This window comes from Varroa jacobsoni, unplaced genomic scaffold, assembly GCF_002532875.2.
Source record: "Varroa jacobsoni isolate VJ856 unplaced genomic scaffold, vjacob_1.0 scaffold_358, whole genome shotgun sequence".
Classification (NCBI taxonomy): domain Eukaryota; kingdom Metazoa; phylum Arthropoda; class Arachnida; order Mesostigmata; family Varroidae; genus Varroa; species Varroa jacobsoni.
In genome coordinates, this window is record NW_019213260.1 from 509323 (window position 1) to 530882 (window position 21560).

General features: G+C 36.2%; 1 protein-coding gene and 2 long non-coding RNA genes across 5 annotated transcripts; 1 reads left to right on the forward strand and 2 right to left on the reverse strand.

Moving 5' to 3' along the window:
• Positions 1-87: 87 nt before the first annotated feature.
• On the reverse strand, positions 88-21547 carry LOC111259711 (uncharacterized). Of its 2 annotated transcripts, none has more exons than XR_002679778.2 (3): positions 21092-21547; positions 16870-17055; positions 88-1669 (listed from the first exon to the last, which is right to left on the reverse strand). It is a non-coding gene; the product is annotated as an uncharacterized LOC111259711 (long non-coding RNA). The 2 variants fall into 2 exon arrangements; XR_002679776.2 differs by lacking the exon at positions 21092-21547 and adding an exon at positions 20114-21066.
• LOC111259712 (uncharacterized) lies at positions 2166-2995 on the reverse strand. Its single transcript, XR_002679779.2, has 2 exons — positions 2905-2995; positions 2166-2706 (listed from the first exon to the last, which is right to left on the reverse strand). It is a non-coding gene; the product is annotated as an uncharacterized LOC111259712 (long non-coding RNA).
• LOC111259707 (very long chain fatty acid elongase 1) lies at positions 2983-12410 on the forward strand. 2 transcript variants are annotated; one of them, XM_022831903.2, is made up of 8 exons: positions 2983-3290; positions 6898-7020; positions 7678-7793; positions 8444-8549; positions 8897-8977; positions 9520-9715; positions 10302-10387; positions 11675-12410. In XM_022831903.2, the coding sequence occupies exons 1-8, from the start codon at positions 3270-3272 to the stop codon at positions 11777-11779; spliced, it is 834 nt and encodes a 277-aa protein (XP_022687638.1). In that variant the 5' UTR covers positions 2983-3269; the 3' UTR covers positions 11780-12410. The 2 variants fall into 2 exon arrangements, with proteins under 2 accessions (XP_022687638.1, XP_022687637.1); XM_022831902.2 differs by having other exon boundaries at positions 2987-3290; positions 8444-8609.
• Positions 21548-21560: the final 13 nt, after the last annotated feature.

Sequence of the window (21560 nt, forward strand, 5' to 3'; positions counted from 1 at the left end):
GAAAAGGGATTCTCAAATATCATGCTTTTTTTCGCAGCTTCCTTGTTCTGTATCAGGCTAATTAAAGTCGTAATACTAAAATAGAACTAAGTGTTAAAGTATAATCGGAACTGAATATTATTTCTTCCATTCAATTACTTCACGCGTATTCATGAGATATGTTTAAATGTACCAGATATATAAAGGAGAACGCAACTAAATGAAACTTTTGGAAACGTAAAAGCAGACCTCTGAGTAGATATGAAGCCAACAAGACCTCGACTATATATTAAATATTATTGCTAAATATTGCCCCTTAAATGCTTAACATCTGCAGATCAGATGGAAATACAAAAATAGAATAGGGATATAAGTAGGATAGATAGATCACTAATCGAGAAGTAAGAGTGATAATTACAAGAGAAAGTAAGAATCTGATATGTATATAAATCTATCATCATTAATTTATGCTAATTTAATGAATATAGTAAAGTTCTTCGTTGTAAAAAGTGTCTCCAAATAGTCTAGAACCACAGATATGAAATTAATGCCGAAAGCCACCATGCACCGCATTAGTGTCATTGTCGTTAAGTTAAAAAAAATGGGTGAGTTATTGTCACTATTGTAACATCTTATTACAAGGGAGTTGATAAATGATTATATAAAAGGAATAAATCTATGTTTGTTATTTTAATCACAAAGGAAGGACCACGATATGCCAAGCCAATATCAAATGAATGTGCAAGAAACTCTAAACTGTAAGAATGGCCTCAAATTGTCTCGAACCGAGACAACGTGGTCTACAAAATGAGTGAACCTGAAAATGATGAATGATAAAACCTCGGATTAAGATGTTCGATCAACCCGTAAAAAACGATCAACGCTTTTCGGAGTTTTGCGATTATTCTCTCCCAGTTAATTACAATAACTAATTTCGATATCATTTGAGTAAATGATAACTTTGATGTTTTGATAAATTACGTCTTTGAATAAGCTTATATACATTTGTGAAAGTTATTTCTACCGATAATCACTAGCACGCCTATATATCAGCAGCTGTTGCTTGATCTCGGTGACCGAGCGGATACTTAGGTGCATTGAAGTTACAGGCAAATTCTCATTTTAGATTATATATATATGTATTTATTTTCACGCTACAAATATTTCCATTAACGCATAAACATCTGATGCCAAAGTCTTCTTTGACTCAGCTTTAAAATTACATTTCTTCTGAAATATACAGCTAGAAGCATGCTTTGGGTAATGATGTATTTTTTAGCAAACCTTCGGACATAGACCCTAAAAACACCACCTCTCTGAACTAATCTCACTTAATTCTTCTCCCGGGGGTATTACCTGAGAAATCGTCTAAAAAATAAGGGAAGGTTAAGTATGTGAAAATTACAGTCGCGTTAGGCACTAGATAGGATAAAGCGATCCTTGTTAAACAAGTCAACATTCTGCCGAATAGTGTAACTGATATACAATTTTTTTTTTTCGCTGCATGCTAAAAACGAAACTGCTTCTGTATGAAGCTTGTGAACAACCAATGCTTGTTCTGGGTGTTACGCAAGACCTGTGTGTCAAGATTTCATAACCGTAATTGGTGGAAGTACTCGTTAGCGTGGAGTTCCAAGGTCAGGTAGGTGATCTTCATCGCTTAGCTGTCGTATGTTTATCAAACGTTTAACTGTAAAAACAGATCGTAAGGGGCGAAATAATACTGATGATCGATGTCAGATACAAGCTAAATAATACGTTCGATTACGATCTATTCAGTCGTAAATGTAATTTGAGTTACAGTAACATGGATCGTTGACTTCCGTGCCTCTGAATTACATCCGTAGGCGTCGTTGTTAGGCAAATATCAATAACGACGCATGTTGCCCAAATGAAAGGTGTATTCTAGAAATTAGATAAAAACATAGATAATACCGTTGTGAACACTAATGCCTCGACCGCACGATTCAGTTCTCATCTTAGCTTCTCAAGTGATATGACGACAAATATTTAATTTTAACACAATGTAATTCTTAGTTTTTTTTCCGTTTCCTACGTTTTGGTTTATTAATTATTATCACTTCAAATGAAGTTCTCCACAATGGTATCAGCGAAAACCTTATTTCTATAAGGTTTTCAAGTAGCTCATGGAGAAAGATGAACATAAGTCCATTAAAGAAAGCGAATATTTTTTATAAGTTTATTTTTGCCTTCGCTTCCTAAACATAACATCAAACGAGACATATCAGAGTAGCAATATGTTTTTGCATTTGTTGGCTTTAACATCTTCATTTAGCAGTAATAGAAAAACAATTCGACGAACTTGCCAACATTATAGATACCGTATTATAGATACTGTTATGATCACCAACTCTTACGTTATTTAGCTCTTAATAACTGATTATGATATTCAAATTTTGTCAACTTAATTGTTTATATATCGAAAAAAACGTATTATTATATAAATTGTAACACTCACTAAATAAACTATATGAAATAAAATGGCTTCTTGTTCTCTGGGCATTTCAGACCGATGTTAAAAGTGCTCAAATATAGCTTATTATCTTCAGCAACGTTCCCTTTCCACTGGCTGGCCTTGGCCTTCATTTTGCTCTTCGTCAATGTTTCAGCCGTGGCAATTCACCATCAGCTAATTTTAGCTTCTTGACCGCAACTTGCGTAGTCCCTGCTGCCACTGCCTCGGCAGCTACTTTCGAACGCGTTTGCCTGTGGTTAGTGATCGAAAAGGTCAACATCCTGTTGGTTATTTCGACGCCATAGGCGACCATTAGCGATATCAAAGGCTAGTTCGAAGAAAGTTTCACTCTTTCTTTCTTTGGATTTTCTTTCTTCATAATAGTCGACACACAAATATGCCTTTTCGTATTGACGCAGTCTTACGTAGGACTTTCAAACACCACTCACCACTATGGTGAAGGTTCTTCAATCAGATGTCAGTAGTACCGATATTAGTAAACGCCAGTGCATTAGCTTCCCCATCCATCCGACTGTCGGGCGTGCTGCGGGGGACGTGCGCGCGGCTATAGCGAGCAGCTCGTGCGTCAATCGGCCTTCGCTCTGCTTCACCAGGTGAAGCGGACTTGTGCGTGCTTTGACTGATAATAGGCACGAACCAATGTCGGCGTTGGCGTCTCCTTGTATTTTTGTTATACTCTAGTAACTTATTTGTAGTAGCAGCCTTTGGGTACAGCTCCTCAGCTAGTGTTCAACTCAGCTAGGATAATCCGAAGTGTAAAGTTTTATCTTCCTTTTCCAGTAGGTTTTGTGTAATGGAGCATATTGTTATAAACGTAAGTGTAACGATTTATGAGTTTTACCTTTATTATTTATTTACTGCATGATTTCGCTTTTAATTTTTAAAACGATAAAATAATAGTTAAATCGAAGCAATAGTGGCACATACATGTTGCAAGCTACTCGAAATTCATAGAGCACTGGCAAAATACACTCAGGACTGTTAAATTATACTGTAATCAACGGAAAAAATAAACTGTGTATTCATTTCATGTTCATTGCACTTCCCGAGCACAATAATGAAATCAGTTTTCAATTATCTCCCAAAGAAAATACTTGGTATTTTTTGCGGACTATAGTTTTGGCACTATTTAATGTATAGCAACGTCAGCAAACATACAACGCAACGTCAAAAGACAACAAGATACCCAAGAACCACCTCGACCTAATCTAACGTATTTGACGATAGCTTACCACTCAGTTCTTTTTTTTATTATGTATAGACTTAGTCATGTATATTTTGAAACAAATGCAAAAAAGAGAAAAACCCTCAGTAGACTATCCTACACGAGGTCAAAGTTTGGTTTAAGTCGCCGCAATCGTTGCAACAGTTTATCGGAAGTTTAATATTTCCGAAGGTTATTCCCTTGGGTATTTTCACCTTATATCTAACATTGAGATTTTTGTACTGCAGAAGTTTGTCCGTCTGTTTGTATGGAGGATGGAGTCTTTCGGTAAAATACTTTTTCCCTTTTTGCTTGTCACCATAGAGCGTAATGTGAATTTTGGTGGTCGTAAGCTGACAACAGCAACTTTAATTTTCCATACTTAGAAACCACGCTAGCGTTCACAAGAGAGTAACCGGCATCGTCTTCGCGGATGCATCATCAGATGAACAGTTGTATATTTTTGCGCGTGATAGGCGTGCATAGCATGTCTTTAATAACAACAGCGCGAAGCAAAGTTTGCGGGTTGCGCTGTAGTAATATTGTATAAGTGCATAACCGGGTATTAATATTTGCTTGCCTCAACAGCGCAGAAATCGTTTCTGTTTCATTGTTGAAACGCAATCATTGTCGACTTCAAAAATAAGTTGTACCAAAAACGGAACTAGAAAAGGAAATTAAAAGCTGAAAAGAAAATTATCACCGGAAACGTAAAGCATATTGACTCAGCACTATTCCACTTTCCTGAGCATCCTGTATCTATTACAACATAAACACTACTTAAGTTGTATGTGATTTACGTTATGGTACTAGTAATTGTTCATTAGTTCAGAGTTGCATCTTTTTGAACCATTTTTCATTTTAAACTACTTTTTTAAGTATGATTTAGATGTATTCTCCCTCATTTTTTACATAATTTTACTCATTTTATTCATTTATCACTTTACAAATTGCTCTTCCATTTGCTTTATCTTTCTTACGTGTATTGTGTTGCCTTTCTGATTAAATAGATTTCTGCATATTGGCTTTTTTAATGTATAAAAATACATATTGATTCAGAAAGCCTAATAACATGGGTTTTCATCCAAAGCATTACGGAATAAAACCTATTGACACTGTGGCACTCATCCTAGAATATACTTCCAGAGATTTCAATGAGCTCTCATACCATTACTAACAAGCTATGCCGGATGCCTTGGCTAATCGTGTCCCTTTAATGACTTCAGTTAAAATTTAGTGGTTAATTTCCTGGAAAGTTCGCTTTTCAGCTAAGTTCGTCTCAGTGCCGGACTGGTTTATATGAGGTCCATTAGTAACGAAACGGGACAGTAGATATATTTGCTGATTATAATTTTGTAAATTGAACGCCGCCCAAATATGGCTTATCAACGTAATGTATTTCGAAGTCCGAAGATGTACAACTTTGAGCGAGATGATCTAATAGGTGCAGGTCAGAGAGCACTGATAAAGGGGCCTTGGTTACTTCAATTGAATATTGAAATTGTCTGTATGAGGACACAGACTAAACTAATAATACTAGAGGTCTGCAAGTGAACAAATGTGTGTGATTAAGCAATTGAAATTATAAATGTGGCTTTATTTTTGCGCTGATGCAGCCTTGATGAACAGTAGGTTGCATAATTATGGTGCTGTAATTTTTTTCTCCTTCCCTGGTACTCTACGATAACGCTACACTTTAGCATCGTATGGTGTCTTGGTATGTGAGAAGCCTAAGCGGAGCCCGTTGACTTGCCTCATCTCTTACGAGACTATGCTCTAAGTTGAACCTTTGCTTTGAACTGAGTACATAATATCTATTAGACTCCTTAATTAAGAGTATATGTTAAAAGTAAAAAATGTTATATTAATATTTAGCTTCCTCAGTTTAACATCAATGGAAGAATGTAAGATTTGATGTCTTAAGAATGGAATTTCGGTTGCGATGAAGTATGGGTTTACATAATTCTAAAGTTAGCATAACCTTAGAATTATGTAAGCAGAGTTTACAGAAGTTTACTACAGAAGTTAGGATAGCATAACATAAGGTAGCATGACTACCAACGGGATCAAACAGTCATTTATTACTATGAATCAATTAATACTATGAAAGATCGATATTTTCGGTAGCATTGGGCTAGTAGTGTTTTCCATTTCAATTTTTGTTTAATTCACGACGTACGTTAATGATGACCTGTTTTGCTTACGTGGGATCTCCTCCTGTTTTGACAGTATATTTGGCAGGAAATATATACAAGTTACATAGACGTTGGTATATCGATAAAAAAAAAGTGGTAATTTTTGCGCTAGTATTACAAAGTTGAAAGAATTAAACAGCGATGTTTGTGAAAAAATTTCTTTAAACATGTTTTATTGATAGCATACAAAAATGTGTAGGGTTCACTCTTCGTCTGCAGGCACTTTCATGCCAACTTATTCAATCGCACTTCATAGTATGGACTACAACAAACAAAATAAATGCTAATAGCTAAAACAATAATCTCTTAGAACAAGCGCGTAAACCTATTATTTGTTTGGTAATGTCTTTCAAGCAAATAATTATTGACCCATTTAGTAAATAATTATTGCGTTTTTCAAAGGTTGTCAATTGCAGTCTCACTTTATAGCTTTAGGTGTTTAACATCATTCAGATTTTGCCTTTATCCAATAAGAGCTTGGTTATAGAGTAAACATGAAAGCATGCTTGTGATCTGGATTATAAGTCGGGCGCGTACTATCTATTCAATCGTGCTGAAGAACAGCGCTTTGAGGTGGTGCTTAACGGCATCACAGACATAAAACGTTTATATTTTATAGAAAGAGTAGATTCCTATTACATTTCTTGATACTTTTTATTTACTTGGCCTTAATGACCACCGACACAGACTGCTCTTAATTGCTTAAAAATGATTCGATCTAGCATATTACATAGCATAATACAAATACTAAGCGACGCGCATTCTTAATTAAATCCAATTTTTCATTGCTTTACTGCTATGAACATGATAGTTTACCGCGCTGGCGTTTCCGACTCCCTAGCTGCTTTCCTCAGCCTTATTTCTAGAAGTGTATTCAGATTGATGACTGGTTATTTAGCTTCGGTAAACTCAATGTGTGATTGAAAGACGAATGATACAAACGACGACAAAATACTAATTTACATATAAGCTATCTTAATCGATTTTTTTCGAAAATTTTTTACGTCATCTTTTTGATACAGGACAACCTTCATTGGCCATGGACAGTATTCCCTTCCTTGGATCCTCGTCTTAAAGGCTATCCTTTTGTGGGAAACTTCTGGCTAATGACAGGAATTGTCGCCGCTTACGTCTACTTTGTAAAGGTACGCCACCATATAAATATAATTGAAAATGACTTAATAAATCATTATTCGTAATTGTCATTTTATTCAGTAATGAATTACGCTGTTCGAAGCAAAAATGAGTATCTATACAGTTAATAAGTCATTTGGCTCGACCAAAGTGTAGATTATGAATACACATGGAGATTTGGCACTCTTATAGGTGATTAGTTTTTCAACTTTAAAGGATTATTTTAAAATATCTCGTTTTGAAAAATATCAAATAAATACACAGTTATTTTACTCGATGCTCTCCGAAGGTCAACTGTGCCGAGAAAGTATTGCCTTGGTTGTAAAGAGTTGCAACATGTCTTTCTTCTACACGATCAGTATATTGCTGGAATTCGAGAAGTAAACAATCTTTCGATTCCAATGCCCGGTAATATTACAATCGTGTTTGCAATATAGAGCGGCACGACTTTAAAGATACTAGTTCTGTCCAGTAAAAGGAAGTTTTGCACAATATTCTTTATTCATCAGCGATAGAATAATTGCAACGTGTTGAAAAAGTTGCACCACAAAACACTTTTGCCCTACACAACAGATAGAAAACTGTAGTAGTTTTGTGTTATTAGTATTATATATACACTATTGAGTCTTACTAACGTATCTAAACGGTAAACATTCCTTTGTTTGTAGGTAGCAGGCCCTCGATGGATGGCGTCGCGAGAGCCGTTTCAAATTACAGGACTCATTAAGGTCTATAACTTTGTAAACATATTTGTGAACTTTTTCTTTACGGTTCAGTTCGGCAGGTAAGCTGATCGAAACCGCCATCATCAGAACCAAAAACGTGTTGAGTAAGACTAAAAATATAGGATATTATTACTAGATTAATCGATTCAAGCAGTAGTCAAGTGTGCCTTATACTGCTACCCTAATAAGATATTTTGGAATTCAATGAAGTAAACCAAAGTTTGCGAAGAAAATATTTGAAGCAGCGTAAAGCAGATTTTTAATCTGTCCATGCAGTTCACCCTGTTTCACCCGTAGTCAACAGCTGATGCTAGCGATATGGCCAAAATTTATCCAATTAGCAAACTACCACATACGGGTATTTGAATGCGTCCCCTAAATGCATGCTGTTTACATGAAAAACCCTTCAGTAGACACGCTAATCAATAAACGGAATTACCATCAGAAGATCAAAGTGTGTTCGATGATGCAGCTGTTTAGTAGAACTAAATTAACTGCTATTTAGATTATTTATCATACCCATATTTACACATTTCTCCATAAATATAAATTGACTGGCAGCAAAGGAAAAGCTCAGGTTTCTTTTTCATCAAAGGGCAGCCAAATCTATAAAATAAAATTTAAGCGATAATTTAGAGTATAAAAAGATAGTTAACAATTGTAAATATACGTGTGCTAATTTGTCAATTCTGGACCACATGGTCTGCAGGTACAGCTATTTCGGAGGAGGCTACTCTTGGTTTTGCCAAAAGATGGATCACTCCCGTGACGCTAATTCTATAATGCTGGTTAACCTTGGCTATTTCTACTGCATCGTACGTGTAATTGATTTCTTAGATACAGTCTTTTTCGTACTGCGAAAGAAATTCAGTCAAGTAAGTGTAGTCAGAAAATGACTCATTATCAGATTTACGGTTCTTTTCCGACAGATTTACAAATAACGGAGCCCTTTTGCGATTGTAGTGATAATATCAGGACTGAGTATTTTTTGTTGCATACGTCATTCGCTAAATCATATAAGTAAATAACTAAAATCCTCATTGTTTTGCAAAACTTTTTTTAATGACTCAATTTGTCCTTTGTATAAATAAATTGTCATTCAATATTTATATATTTTACCAGTAGCTGTGTTCATGATTATAATTTGTTTATTTAACTTCAGATAACCACACTCCATTACACTCACCACGCGCTTGTGGCTTGGTCTGGATGGCTTTTCGTCTCTGTAGGATGTGACGGTCAGGTATGTACCAGTGCGTTGATATAATAGAAACACACAGAGTAGATGTAAAGTTGTTTAAAATGCGTCAATAAATAGAAAAGTATGCGTACAAACTTGCAATTAAAAAACATTTCATATGCCATATAATAGACATTACATAATTTCTGTGAAATAGTCATTTTAATGCGTAGCTTATATAATATGCAATATATAAGGCCACACATTGGTACATACAACATTGATTTGCTTTTTGTATATGCGCTGTACGGCGTTTTTCGATTCTGGCTTCTTAAAGTATATCATATGAAATGGAAATTCATCAGCCTAAACTAAGCTTTGTGGTTTGGAATCTCCATGGTGCTGCAATAAAAAGAAAAGTATAGGCCATTCAAAAAGTAAACAGTCATGAAAGAAATGGAAAAATCATGATGGAATTAAATAAAATATTTACCCACGAAGGCGATTTACATCTATTATTACCTACATCATATATTTACTCATGGAGGTTCAAATTGATAATTAATAAAATTCATCTTTTTCTATTTGTTTTCATGATATGATAGGTCGTACTTGGTATTATGGTAAACTCAGCGATCCACGTTCTTATGTATACTTATTACTTTTTGGCTGCGTGTGGACCCATTGTGCGTCGTCATCTCTGGTGGAAGCGTTACATCACGCGAATTCAAATCACGCAGTTTGTTTGCCTTTTAATTCACATAATGATTCCTGTCTTCTATGACTGCGGATACCCCAGAGGTCAGTATAGAATATAACATTAGTATTTTTGTTTTGATTATACATAGGTATTTGTAATATCGCAGAGACGAGTTGACCTTTACGAAAAAAAAACGCTACGCATACATATCTTATTATTATCATCTGAAGGGACTAAGAAGATGTTGTTCCAAGAAAAAAGATAGTCTTTTACTGGAGTCCCTTAAGATGATAATAATAAGATATGTATGCGTAACGTTTTTCCGTAAAGTTTAACTCCGCTCTATGATATTACAAACACCATAAGTGTTTTAGTAATATCTTTAGCTTGTAAACAAAAAAATATAATAAAATGGTTTTTAAAGAGAATCAACTAACCAGCGGTCATATCAGCCTTGGTATACATATTGATTTACAAGTATTGCTTTTAATTTTCGTGGCATATGACGTGCTTAATAAGCTATAAACATATATATGTATATATATATATATATATATATATATTAATAATCACATTGATGTGGACGAGTCTACAGAGTACATCAGAGTCTTCTAATATCCTGAGTCGCTTTATTGAGCTATGTTAAAAAATGCTTGAACTGAATTAAAGTTGATACATACTTTTTAGGTCTTCTGTTATGGGCGTTTGCGCAAGGAACATTTGGCCTTGTCCTATTCATCAATTTTTATGTCAAATCGTATATTTCACGCCAGGTAAGTCATATCCACAGTAGAGTACTTACAATGAAACATAAAAGGATTATACCCCAAACTAATATTAGATATGAAACTTTTCCTGCTTTATTACCGAATAAAAAACAACACATTTTTCTTTGCTTTGAGGATAAGGTATTGCGTTATGTTTTTAAATCTTGATGCATGTCCAACCCAAGACCATGAACGTAATTGCTCAATAAACAGAAAAAGTGAAAATCCGTAAGGCCCAGAGTATATGGAGACTGTCATAAAACTTCCCATTGAGAGTTCAGGGTGACAGCCTCGACGATCTTTGTTGTAAACGGCCTCGCGTTGTCATGGGATAGCGCGACCTAATATTGCTTATCTTTCTTATATAGCTGTTTTCTTAATTACTAGGGTTGATTTGAGGTCAAACAAACGTGCTATTAACTGTCTGATTTATAGGAATCGATTCCCAGTAAATCAAACGTTCGCAATCACACCAACCGTAAATCATAACCTTTTCTGTAAGGGGATCTAATCGGATCCTGGGTCCTGGCCTTTCTCCCAAAACCACTCACTTTCTAGTTCGCGTCGAAGTATAGACACCACTTCGTGTCCCCGATGACAATTCTGTGCAAAAGTCAGTCATTATAGCCATGTGAGGTACGCTCTTGAGTAGCCTCTTTAGCGATAGCCTTACCCTATGCAAGGTAAACGGCTGTTCTATTGGCGTCTCAGTCTCTAGGAAATGTTGTAGTTTGTTTATAGAGCAAAAAAAGGTGTTTGCAAACAGTAGATCGGATGTGCAAATAGGCAAGAGGAAATAGGAAAAATATTTCTTCTTTAATAAGCGCAGGAATTTTCTTTCAAAACTAATGGAATAAAGATTATACATAGAAAAACATAACAAAAAAACATGGTTGTGGTTGTTGCTATATTTTCATATTATGACTACCTTTTGATTACCTTATTGGTTTTGCAGACCGTTCAGGATAATAACAAACGCGTAGTTATCAATAATGAGTTATAACAAAACCGTGATTACTAAAAGTAAGGCTTGTAGGCCATGTCAAATAGATTATATTTTCGTCGCTCTCGTTTATTACCAACTCCATGTACGAGATACTACACAAAATATTGGAAAAGTATATTATTAAAGCGGTATGGTAGAGCATGTATATTTGACAACCGTATTGAAGTCAATTACACGGAGTAACTTCGTGCCACACCGAAAACACTGTATGGTTTCTTCTTATGATTAAATTGGATTAATACTGTCTACGTGATAACTTCAAAAGAGAATATGTTCAATTTTTTCAGAGCATCGACAAGACCTACGGGCCAGCATTAAAATCTGCTACTAAATCATTACTTACGAACAACGACGAGGAAAAACCAAATCGGGCATATTCAAAAAGGGCTTAGAGATGACACCGTGCAATGATCCTTTAAATAAGCTAATGATAAATTATTTTCAAATTTATTATTGGAAAGAGTTCAATGATGTACAGAGCCATTTTCACGATGTTACATGAAGCTGCCAAATATTTGGTCAAATTTTAATATACTTAGTTAACGTTCGGTTGTTATGTATAGTGTAAACACCAAAAAAGAATTTACCAAGAATGTACATAGATATATACACATATTTGGGCGGGACCCACAAGGTTGTTTTCATGTTTCTTAGCCGTATTGATTTATGAGTATCGATGTGGCATATATAATAATACATTGTATTAGCTATAAAAAAGCACAATTAGTTTTTTTGACTAAAACGTAAATTATATTGATAGGTGGTCCATTAGCCTTTTTCCTTTCCCTATAAAATTTCATACACAAATTGGGATATTTCCGAATATAATGCCTTGCCTTTAAGAGACAAAATTGGTGTTGTGTTCCCGTATAAAAGGGCAATAGTACTTTGAACATGAACAAACTAGAGTTTTAATAAAACGCTAGCTACGAGCATCATGGAAATGGAAACGATCTTACACTCGCAAACAGTTTGGGAGGATACGCAACTGGTGCAAAATAAATAATGTTATGCCGCCCTGAAGTTTGACTACTTATAATGAAAACATCATTTCTTCATGTAATGAGATTGTTCAAGGGTCCCAATCAGTGCGCAACTTCATTCGGCCTGTGCAATAACGTATTGTCCTATACACGTTGAAATCGGTGGAGCATCTGGGTAAGTTTTTTTTTTGTTGCAGATGAAGGTTTCTCAGACCTGTCATTTGCGATTTGTCAGAACGCTCTCATCGGGTAAGCTAAACTTTGTTAGTAGCGTTGCAGCAGTTTTCGAAATTATACGGGATTCTTTAACAGATTCTAGTAAGTATAATAAGAACTGTAAAGTGATTAATTCATAATGCTAACTTCCACTGATTACGTTAGACATGTAAAACCATAATATACATAGCAGGCAGCTACTATAATTTCAGGCATATGACGCTGCGTGTGTAACATTGCGTACATGACATTTTGAGCCCATATATATATATATATTTCACGACATCGGTTACTAGATTACAAAAATATAGGAGACTGCAAACTTTATAAGCCAAAATTTTCCTAACGCTATTGTTGAAGACCATCCGCGCCATGACAAAAAAATATAGCAGGATTTTCGTCAAGCAAACTTCTATTACATAGCCGAAATGGGCTTACGATCCCACAGGTGGGCTCATGTGGTCAGAAAAGGGCCACACGGGCCACTAATGATACCGTGTGTAGAAGTCAGCCATTCAACAAAACTTAAAAGAATGTGGTTTTCTTCCTAGAATATACTGTAATTATGGCTCGAAAAGTCGATACTTTATAGTCATTTACTTTTAAGTTCGACAGAGTAAAGGGTAGCATCTGCCTAGGATGTCCTTATGAAGTTCTGGTGCCCCGTGTACAATTCGATTTTTAATGGCCCAGGTATTGGCACATCTACGAATTTGCTTTCTGTTCAACATAATAATGTATATACTGTTTCCCAAAACCAACTTAATTGGGCTAAAGCCAGTATATCTATAGTAGCCGTAGAAGATTCTGATATAATTATCCATGATAAATTATAATATCTGATCATGCTTATATACAATATCTATTAACAGGACTGTTTTGCCGACGAATCCTTTATGCTAAGGTCGTCAAAATTTATTTCAAAAGCACGATGTTGGGATACGTTGTTGACATCAACAAGTGCGAAACTACAATGCCTTAGTTGGTTCACATATGCGGACTCCTGTTAAGCTCAGTTCTAGTCTAACACTACGTAGTTCTAACTTCAATATAAAATTAGCACAAACGGAATCTTGTTTCATGTAAGCTCGAAATGCAATGGCCCATGTAGTCTCATTTCACCCTGGCCTATATATACAACATTCAATGTAATGGTTTTTGCAAAACGTAATTTACTTTCTCTTTACTTCTAAAATCAAGCATAGGAATAGGCAAAATCGTCGCAGAAAATCGAGGCGGCTATTTTCACTCATTATTGTTCAACAGAAGTTTGACAAAATACGAAAAAAACACATAGGCTTACCTTCTGCAATTTGGTCAAAGGAAAAATCCAATTAGGCAAATTGCGCTGCATGTCAAAGAACTCTATCAGTTTGAAAACGTTTATTGTCAAAATTTAAGATCAACATTCTCCTGCTAGAAAAAACGGAGTTTCCCATATAACCATATACCATATAGTCCACCTTTTTCTATGTGTGTACTTTATACATGAGCTTGAACGATATAATAGATCATGTGGTTGAAGCATTTTTTCAAAACAATAAACCATTGTTCTCATAATAATAGAAATTGCCAAAAGTTTTTCGTTTTGAACTTGGCTTTTTGTAAAATCCTTTTATTTAACTACAAAGACAGTGTAGATTTCAAAACAAAAATAACAAGTCAACAAAGAGTAACCTAAAGCAACCATTGGTAACTTTTTGTGAGATCTTTTTTAAAAACCAATTCGAATAGGACTAGACCGTCCAAAACAAAAGTTTGTTGCTTTGCTCAATTTATCCTTTTCTAATTGAGATATATATATATATGATATCGAGTCAAAATTGAGGCTTATGTTTTGTCTACTAAACAACGAAGTGATCTTTCTCTATAAAGGCGATCTAGACCCTAGGCATATTGTGTCATTGACAGCGTGGTAAGGAACATGTTTGCCTATTAAATATAGGTACAGGTCATCTAGGGTCGAATTCGGACGTAGACTCACTTCATTTCATGCTGGAAGAATCTCGTCATCTGAACTAATGTCTAACGGTTGAAGTACCGGACGTAAGATCATCGGTGCGAAGGTGAAAAACAGAGTAGACTTTTATTAGTATCGATCATGCTATGATTTAAAAGACTGCTCTAGTAAAAACGTGGAGGCGATTTTGACTACACAAGTACATAATCAAGCTGCGGTCATAGCATAAGCAACACAAGCGATCAACACATGTCAGGAGAAGGTTCCCTTCTACAAGGACTATCTAATTGGATACCAACATTTACCACACGACTTCACGCAGAAACATGTATTCGTAAATTGGTATGCCCGATGTGAAGACAATTTGTCTTACATGTTTAAGTATAGAGGGTACAAGTCTTTGTTGTACAGAAACTCGACGAATTATTTTGACAGGTACAGTTACCACATATTGCGCAGACTTCTAATTTAGATGAGTCTCACCAACACCGTGACGTATTTAAAGACACTGCTTGTTCACAATCTATCTACCACTCCAGGCTGTTTTTTTCACCGAAAGTTGTTAGAACGTTTCGAATCCTACGTTTGATGAATTCAAATGTAATCTCAATCGTCTTTACCAGTTGCCGGAAATATCCATGATGAAAGAAGTGCGTGTCAATGTTTTATTTGTAAACTTTAATTTAGCGAAACTAGAAGCCAAGCAGCCTTATATCTGTCCAGCTGGAAATGGCAGACGCTACACTTGCAACATTATGCGCACACATGGAGGTACTCTGGGTTCGCGAAAAAGTCTAAAACGTTGGCCCGTCCAAAAAAGTCATGAAAACAACTCCATGGAGTTGTTTTCATGACACGAGAAGTGTCAAGTTTGTCGTCATAGATAAGTAATACCTTTAAAAAGGTTTCTAAAGTTTGCATGAAGTGAACATTCGTCCTGAAGCCAGACTAAAGAAGCCCAAACGTACGGTAAATGTCCTACTTGTAAGAATTGTCGGAAAATTGTCGGAAATTGTTTATTTAAAGTCACCAATGACAACCATTTTAGATACGAGCATGCACAATAGCTAGGAGCCGGTCTACAAGTATAATAGTAGATATTCACAAAGAATCAACAGTGAACCAAACACCTATAAACGTCAGTTTATCTCGAATGTGAAGTTTTGAAAGGCTTTTATTCCGATATCGCGGCTAGTGTAGATACTAAACGTCAAACGAATACCGAAGTCCATGAAACCGTTTTTATACAGAATACACATATAGAATACAAAATATACCAAATTTTATGTTACTGTGATTGATAAGAATATCTCTAAAAACTTAGCCCTCCTTTTGTAGCGGACGCTTATTTTGTAGTTAATATATGGGGACCCTGACTGATTAATGTTTCACTACCGGCTAACTGTAAACTTGCAAACAACCCCGTTGTTGAAGATGATAGTAGAAAAGCTATGGCAAAGAATAGTGGGGAATCCAGGAAAATAGTTGCGATAATGAAATGAAAATGAACTGACTCTCGAAAAGATTAAAAGAAATGAACAAAAACAAATATTGACTACACATTGAGTAAAGTATCTGACAAATTAAAATAATTTAAGACTGAGCGGTCATTTTATCGTATCGTTCAAAATCGCATATAGTGTGATCCATGTGGTGAAAACGCTGTTTCAGTGATGAGAATGCTAAAAAGAGAGGCCGCACGCAGATTTCTCAATAGATCAGTACGAATTTTTCGAAGCTTATCGTTATCAGTTGTTACTAACACGAGAAATATACTAATTTGATAAATAAAATAAGAAAAAGCTTCCCAACCATAAACGTTGTCAGAGCTTATTGCTAACAATATGGACAGTGCTTGTTGCTAACAATACACAAAGATATGTCAATATAATCGACGTTTGTTTGGAATCAAAATTGCCTTACTAGTTCTAATAATAATGTAAACGTATTTCGAGTGTAGCTCCAGTATCAGCTTATCTAGATATCATAATTACTGTTACTGGTTTTACTACCAAAAACAAAAATGATCAAGTCAAGCTTTAAAAATCAGATGAAGCGTGAATTTGAGATGTAAATTTCTTCAGGCGTTAATTACATTTGTTTTATTATTACTGCCGATGGAGTTCAGCCAGACCCACGTGAAAGTGTTAAGTGTCATTTAAAATGACTGCAGAGTACCCGGAGTTCGCAAAGAAAATCTAAAACGTTGGCCCATCCAAAAAAGTCCATTAAATAAATTCCTTCAAAGAGGAGTTGTTTTCATGGCCCGAGAAATGTCAAGACGCAATCAATCATATAGAAAAGATATTCCAATAATACTTACCTGTCTCCTCGTTTGTTGTAATTGTGGCCGCCGATGCCAGGCAATATGAAAAAATTTGAACTTCATATTCAGGAACTTCATATTCAGGAACTTCAATGCGCTACACCCGCCAAGCAATCAAGTCGAACATAGGTACGCTCAAATAGAAAAATAAGCGTTGGGAATTGAGCTTAGGTGTCAACGATTCTGAAAGTATATACGAAAATATGAAAGAAAAGCAATTTCACTAGCGCACTATAAGCTAATCATAATTATATTTGGTGCGAAAGAGCCCGATCTCTACTACGAATAGATCAAAGGTGGGTGAGCTTATTGCCTACCGGAAACATCAGGATGTGTACAGCATGGAACCGAATATTACTTGAATTTTTTCAGTTATTAATGGAAAGGCTAATACTAATAATAATAGCTTAAGAAGGCATGATCAAACACTATTATCGATATTGATGTCTTATCTGTCCAAAAAAGATGCGTGATGTTGAGTAAACGCATCATAACACCAAAATATCTGCAATAAAAATTATTGGAAAGAACCACGTATCTCACACCCATATAGTAGTAGCGGACGCAAACGAATAACGAGGTCGAAACTTCGTGACTAGATTATTTAGATATTTTCGACATTGTGCTCATTGTACAAACCAAGCAAAAATTTCAGCGAAGATGCCAACTGTAAATTGGCCTATAGCCATATATTACCGAACACATATTGATTTTGCCCATCCAAGAGTGATTTTTGAGTGTCTCGAAGTATGCCCCATAAAAATGACTACGATTACAACAATACGATCATTACGAAATTTTTTTGGCAACTCTGCGGCGCTATTTGGCGACAACGAGTCATAATTTACACATAAATATATTCAAGGTTTCGCTATAGCGATTGGGAATCGCTCCGTGCTACTCCCAAAGAAAAATTAGTCGATGTTGAAATCTGTAAAAAACTGCGACAATCGAAAGATCATCAAGGCCTGGAATTTATATTTTATCGTTCAACGAAACACCCCAAATTCTACAAGCAGAAGAATTTGTCTGTCCAATTCTTAAATTATTAAATTCTTAGAGTACGATCTTAAATTTCAAAAGAAAAGGAAGAGGCTACAGAAGCAACACTTACAAAAAAGTCTTTGGTTATAACCGTCAATGCGTATGGGACTTCACAGACTAAGGATTACCTAATTGAGCTCTAACTGTAAGAGAATGTTATTTATAATAACGGAAATATCTAGATTCGTTACTCCAATCAATTCTAGTAGAAATATATATTTTTCTCAAATACTATGCTTCGAAAACTGCCACCGACTGGCGATTTAGAAAGACCAGTAAGAATAAGAATGCAACAAATAAAAAGAAGGCCAAAAGAGTTCCTCGTTACTAAACACAAAAGCTTTCTCAGCAGTACAAAAGAGCGAACGAAGCTCTCATTCGGACCCTAACCTAAACATTAAACAAATCACTAATGCGTATATCGTTGAAGAGCTAATTTTCGAGTGACAAAAGTTTGCTATGAGTTTGAACTCCAATAATATGTACGGCGAGTGACTTTAAAAAACGAATTTACGCCGAAATCAATGCTGCGATGACCACCCATGGTATTTGATCAAGAAACACTGATGAATCTGTAGCTGAGAGCTATTAACAATATGACCATTCCACAGCCTCCCTCTTTTAACAATGGCTGAAGACAATCGTTCTGGAACTCGGAACAGTCGAGTGAAGTGCGTTCTTTAAATTGAACATGTCATTCTTGATCTAAGCAAGCCATATTGAGAGTATCACCTATAATTTTCGCGGGGTACGTTGTCATTCTTGATCCAAGCAAGCCGTATTAAGAGTATCACCTATAATTTTCGCGGGGTACGTTATATCTATCCCAAGTCGTTTTGACAGCTTTTTTTGACCTTGATGAAGAGCGAATAGTAAGTGTAGATCTGAGCAAATTTTATAGTCTGAATAAAACAAGAACAACGGGTTACAAAATATTCGAAAAACAAATTTAACAAATAAATAAATCAATTGAATCCTTAACCTAAGGATATAGTGTTGCAAATTGAATTCTTTCATGAGACACGTCGTTAGGGCCTCCAAATAGAGTATACGTTTGAGCCAAAGAATACGCGAACAAGCTTTTAGAATAGCAAAAGTTTTCTAGTAATATATAACATTCTTCTATGCGTCAATCTAATATACTTGGCGTCATATCGCCACGAGACAACAATAAAAACGATGCGGCTCCGTTCTATATTATGGCAGAGAACGGCAATTCTTTATCAAATGGTATCCTGGAGGATTGAGATAATATACGAGACAATCTAGTGATATTGCTCTTAAAAACATCTGAAAATTTGTGCATAGTATGAAGCCACCATCAAAGAATGATGATCCTCTAACTACTTACATAGGTGCATATCGAATTGTTTGCTGAATATGGATCAGTTTTAGGTGTTACGATTTGTTTACATAAAGCTGTGGTTATCCGTTAACTTTAATCCCACTCGAATTTAAGTTGTGAGTGCAAACGCGTACTTAAAGAAGACGGAAAACCTGAATAAAGATTTTTGGCACACAATACTTAATCTTAACATCTGGGAAGGCAAGGAATTAGTGCAGACTGCACGTGACATGTGCCTTCGGCAATTATCAACCGAACAGCTTAAAAGATGTGGAATTCTTTTAAATCATTGAGTTCTATAACCTTCATCATTTTTGTAACTGCGATTACGGATGGAAACTTACATCCTGTGTTAGAAGATTTCCGCAGCATCTTCGTTATATCAAATAAAACTGGACCGGTCTATATATGCTGCTGAGGGAAATTAGCGCTGCTCGTATGTTCAATTATTGTTACTTGGAACATCGTGGGTTAGCGTACGGTTCACTTTTAAAAATAGTGCAGACCAGCCTTCACAGCTTATAATCGTGGATATATTACAAAAAAGTGACTAAAAATAGTCATAGATAGTTTTAGAGAGAATTCCGCTGTGTTTACTTTCACTACAAGACTGTTATACTCCGAGTGTAGTGCGATTAGAATGCTATCTAATGTAAGTTATTTTTTTTATAGCGAAATGATCGTTGTAGTCAAAATTGTAAGAAGCTAGATCAATGAAAAACGAGTTCATTCACAGCACGACCGAATTAATGAGCACGCTAGGGAGAACTGTCCTTTGGATCGGGATTTTTCGCACATATTTTGTGTTCCCGCAAAGAAATATGATTAATATGGTTAATAATTTACCCTAACCTTTTGTCAGTCGTTGATGCGGTGCGCTTCTCCGCTATGTGCTCTTGCTGAGCATTGTGTACCATCTCATTTGGTAGGTTTCACAATAGTTAGTTTCTACAAGAGAAATGGCTTATTCTAACCTTGTATAAGATATTTGGAATAATCATAAGAAAAGTAATGGCGAGTTTAATAACATCAAACGTTTGGCGTTTTCCAGACATATCTGCTGCTCCTAATGACTACAATTGATTTTGATAGATTCGCTTAGTTACATTAAACACGCGGCTGTACCGGCCAAATTACAGGTTTTATAGGTATAAACAATTGTTAAATTGCAACATCGTAGATAGGGTTAGCTCATGCGGTCAACTTCCCATTAGCATAATAACTGTCCAAAAACAATAGCAACTAGCTTTCTTTATCATTCCTATTCTCTCTCATGCTACAGTCGTACAGCTGTTTTCGTTGCCTGCAGCAACGACGAACGTGAGAGTCGACAGCCACCAGCAAAAGTGCTCGTGGTAGTGTTAGCGACACGCCAACAAAAAAACGAAAGGGTTCAGTGTGTTTGTGAAGTATGTGTGTTCTACATGTCAACGTATTATGCCTGAGCGAGAAATTGACTGCCCGACTGGTGAACGACTAAAGCGAACAGGATAGCGCTACACGACTCTGTGGTTGTTTACTGTTCGCCCTTTGTTGCTATTGCTGAGACATGAATCAATCCTTATGGCGAACGGGTGAGTGCTGAGACAACCGCCATCGTCAGGGCCTCTCCCTTGATGTTAGCTACCTTGCCAACAGACAGCGGTAACAACGATATGGCACTAACAACCACAACGTCCGAAATAGCTACAGCCATAACTAAAAACACCCATCGACATTGCGCCCGGGAACTGTGCGCTTACAGCTACCACTACTACTACTACGTGGTTGTTGCGTGTTAGCCCCCTATTTCCCTCTCTGCCCTGTTGGTGAGTTTGCCTATGCCCCTACCTTTCTTTCGACCGTTCGTTCATTTGTTTGTTTGCTTGCTTGATCGCTCGAAAAGAGCCGTAATAGTGGTAGCAGCAACAGCAGCAGTCTAGAATAGGGGCAGTACACGGTTGGATCGAGTGGGTATCGTTACACTCTTACAACTGTACCAATCGTCACTCGCTCGATACTCAACTAACGACAGAGGTATAGCAATAATAACAATTGTTGTTATTGGCGTTGTTGTTACACAACTGAGTGCGGGTGGCTGTGGCGGCTATGATCCTCCCCACCGGTCGGCAAAGCCGTACTCGCCGCCAATAACAGAAGCGGCTACAGAAACAGCGGAGCGGCAGGCTAAAGAAGCATCGAATGTCCGGCAACCAACGTCAGCCTTCCTCCCTCTCAGATATCACGTACACACACATCTTCACAGAACAAACCCATCTAGCCATAGACAGTGACATAGAAAGGTACGGACATACACACA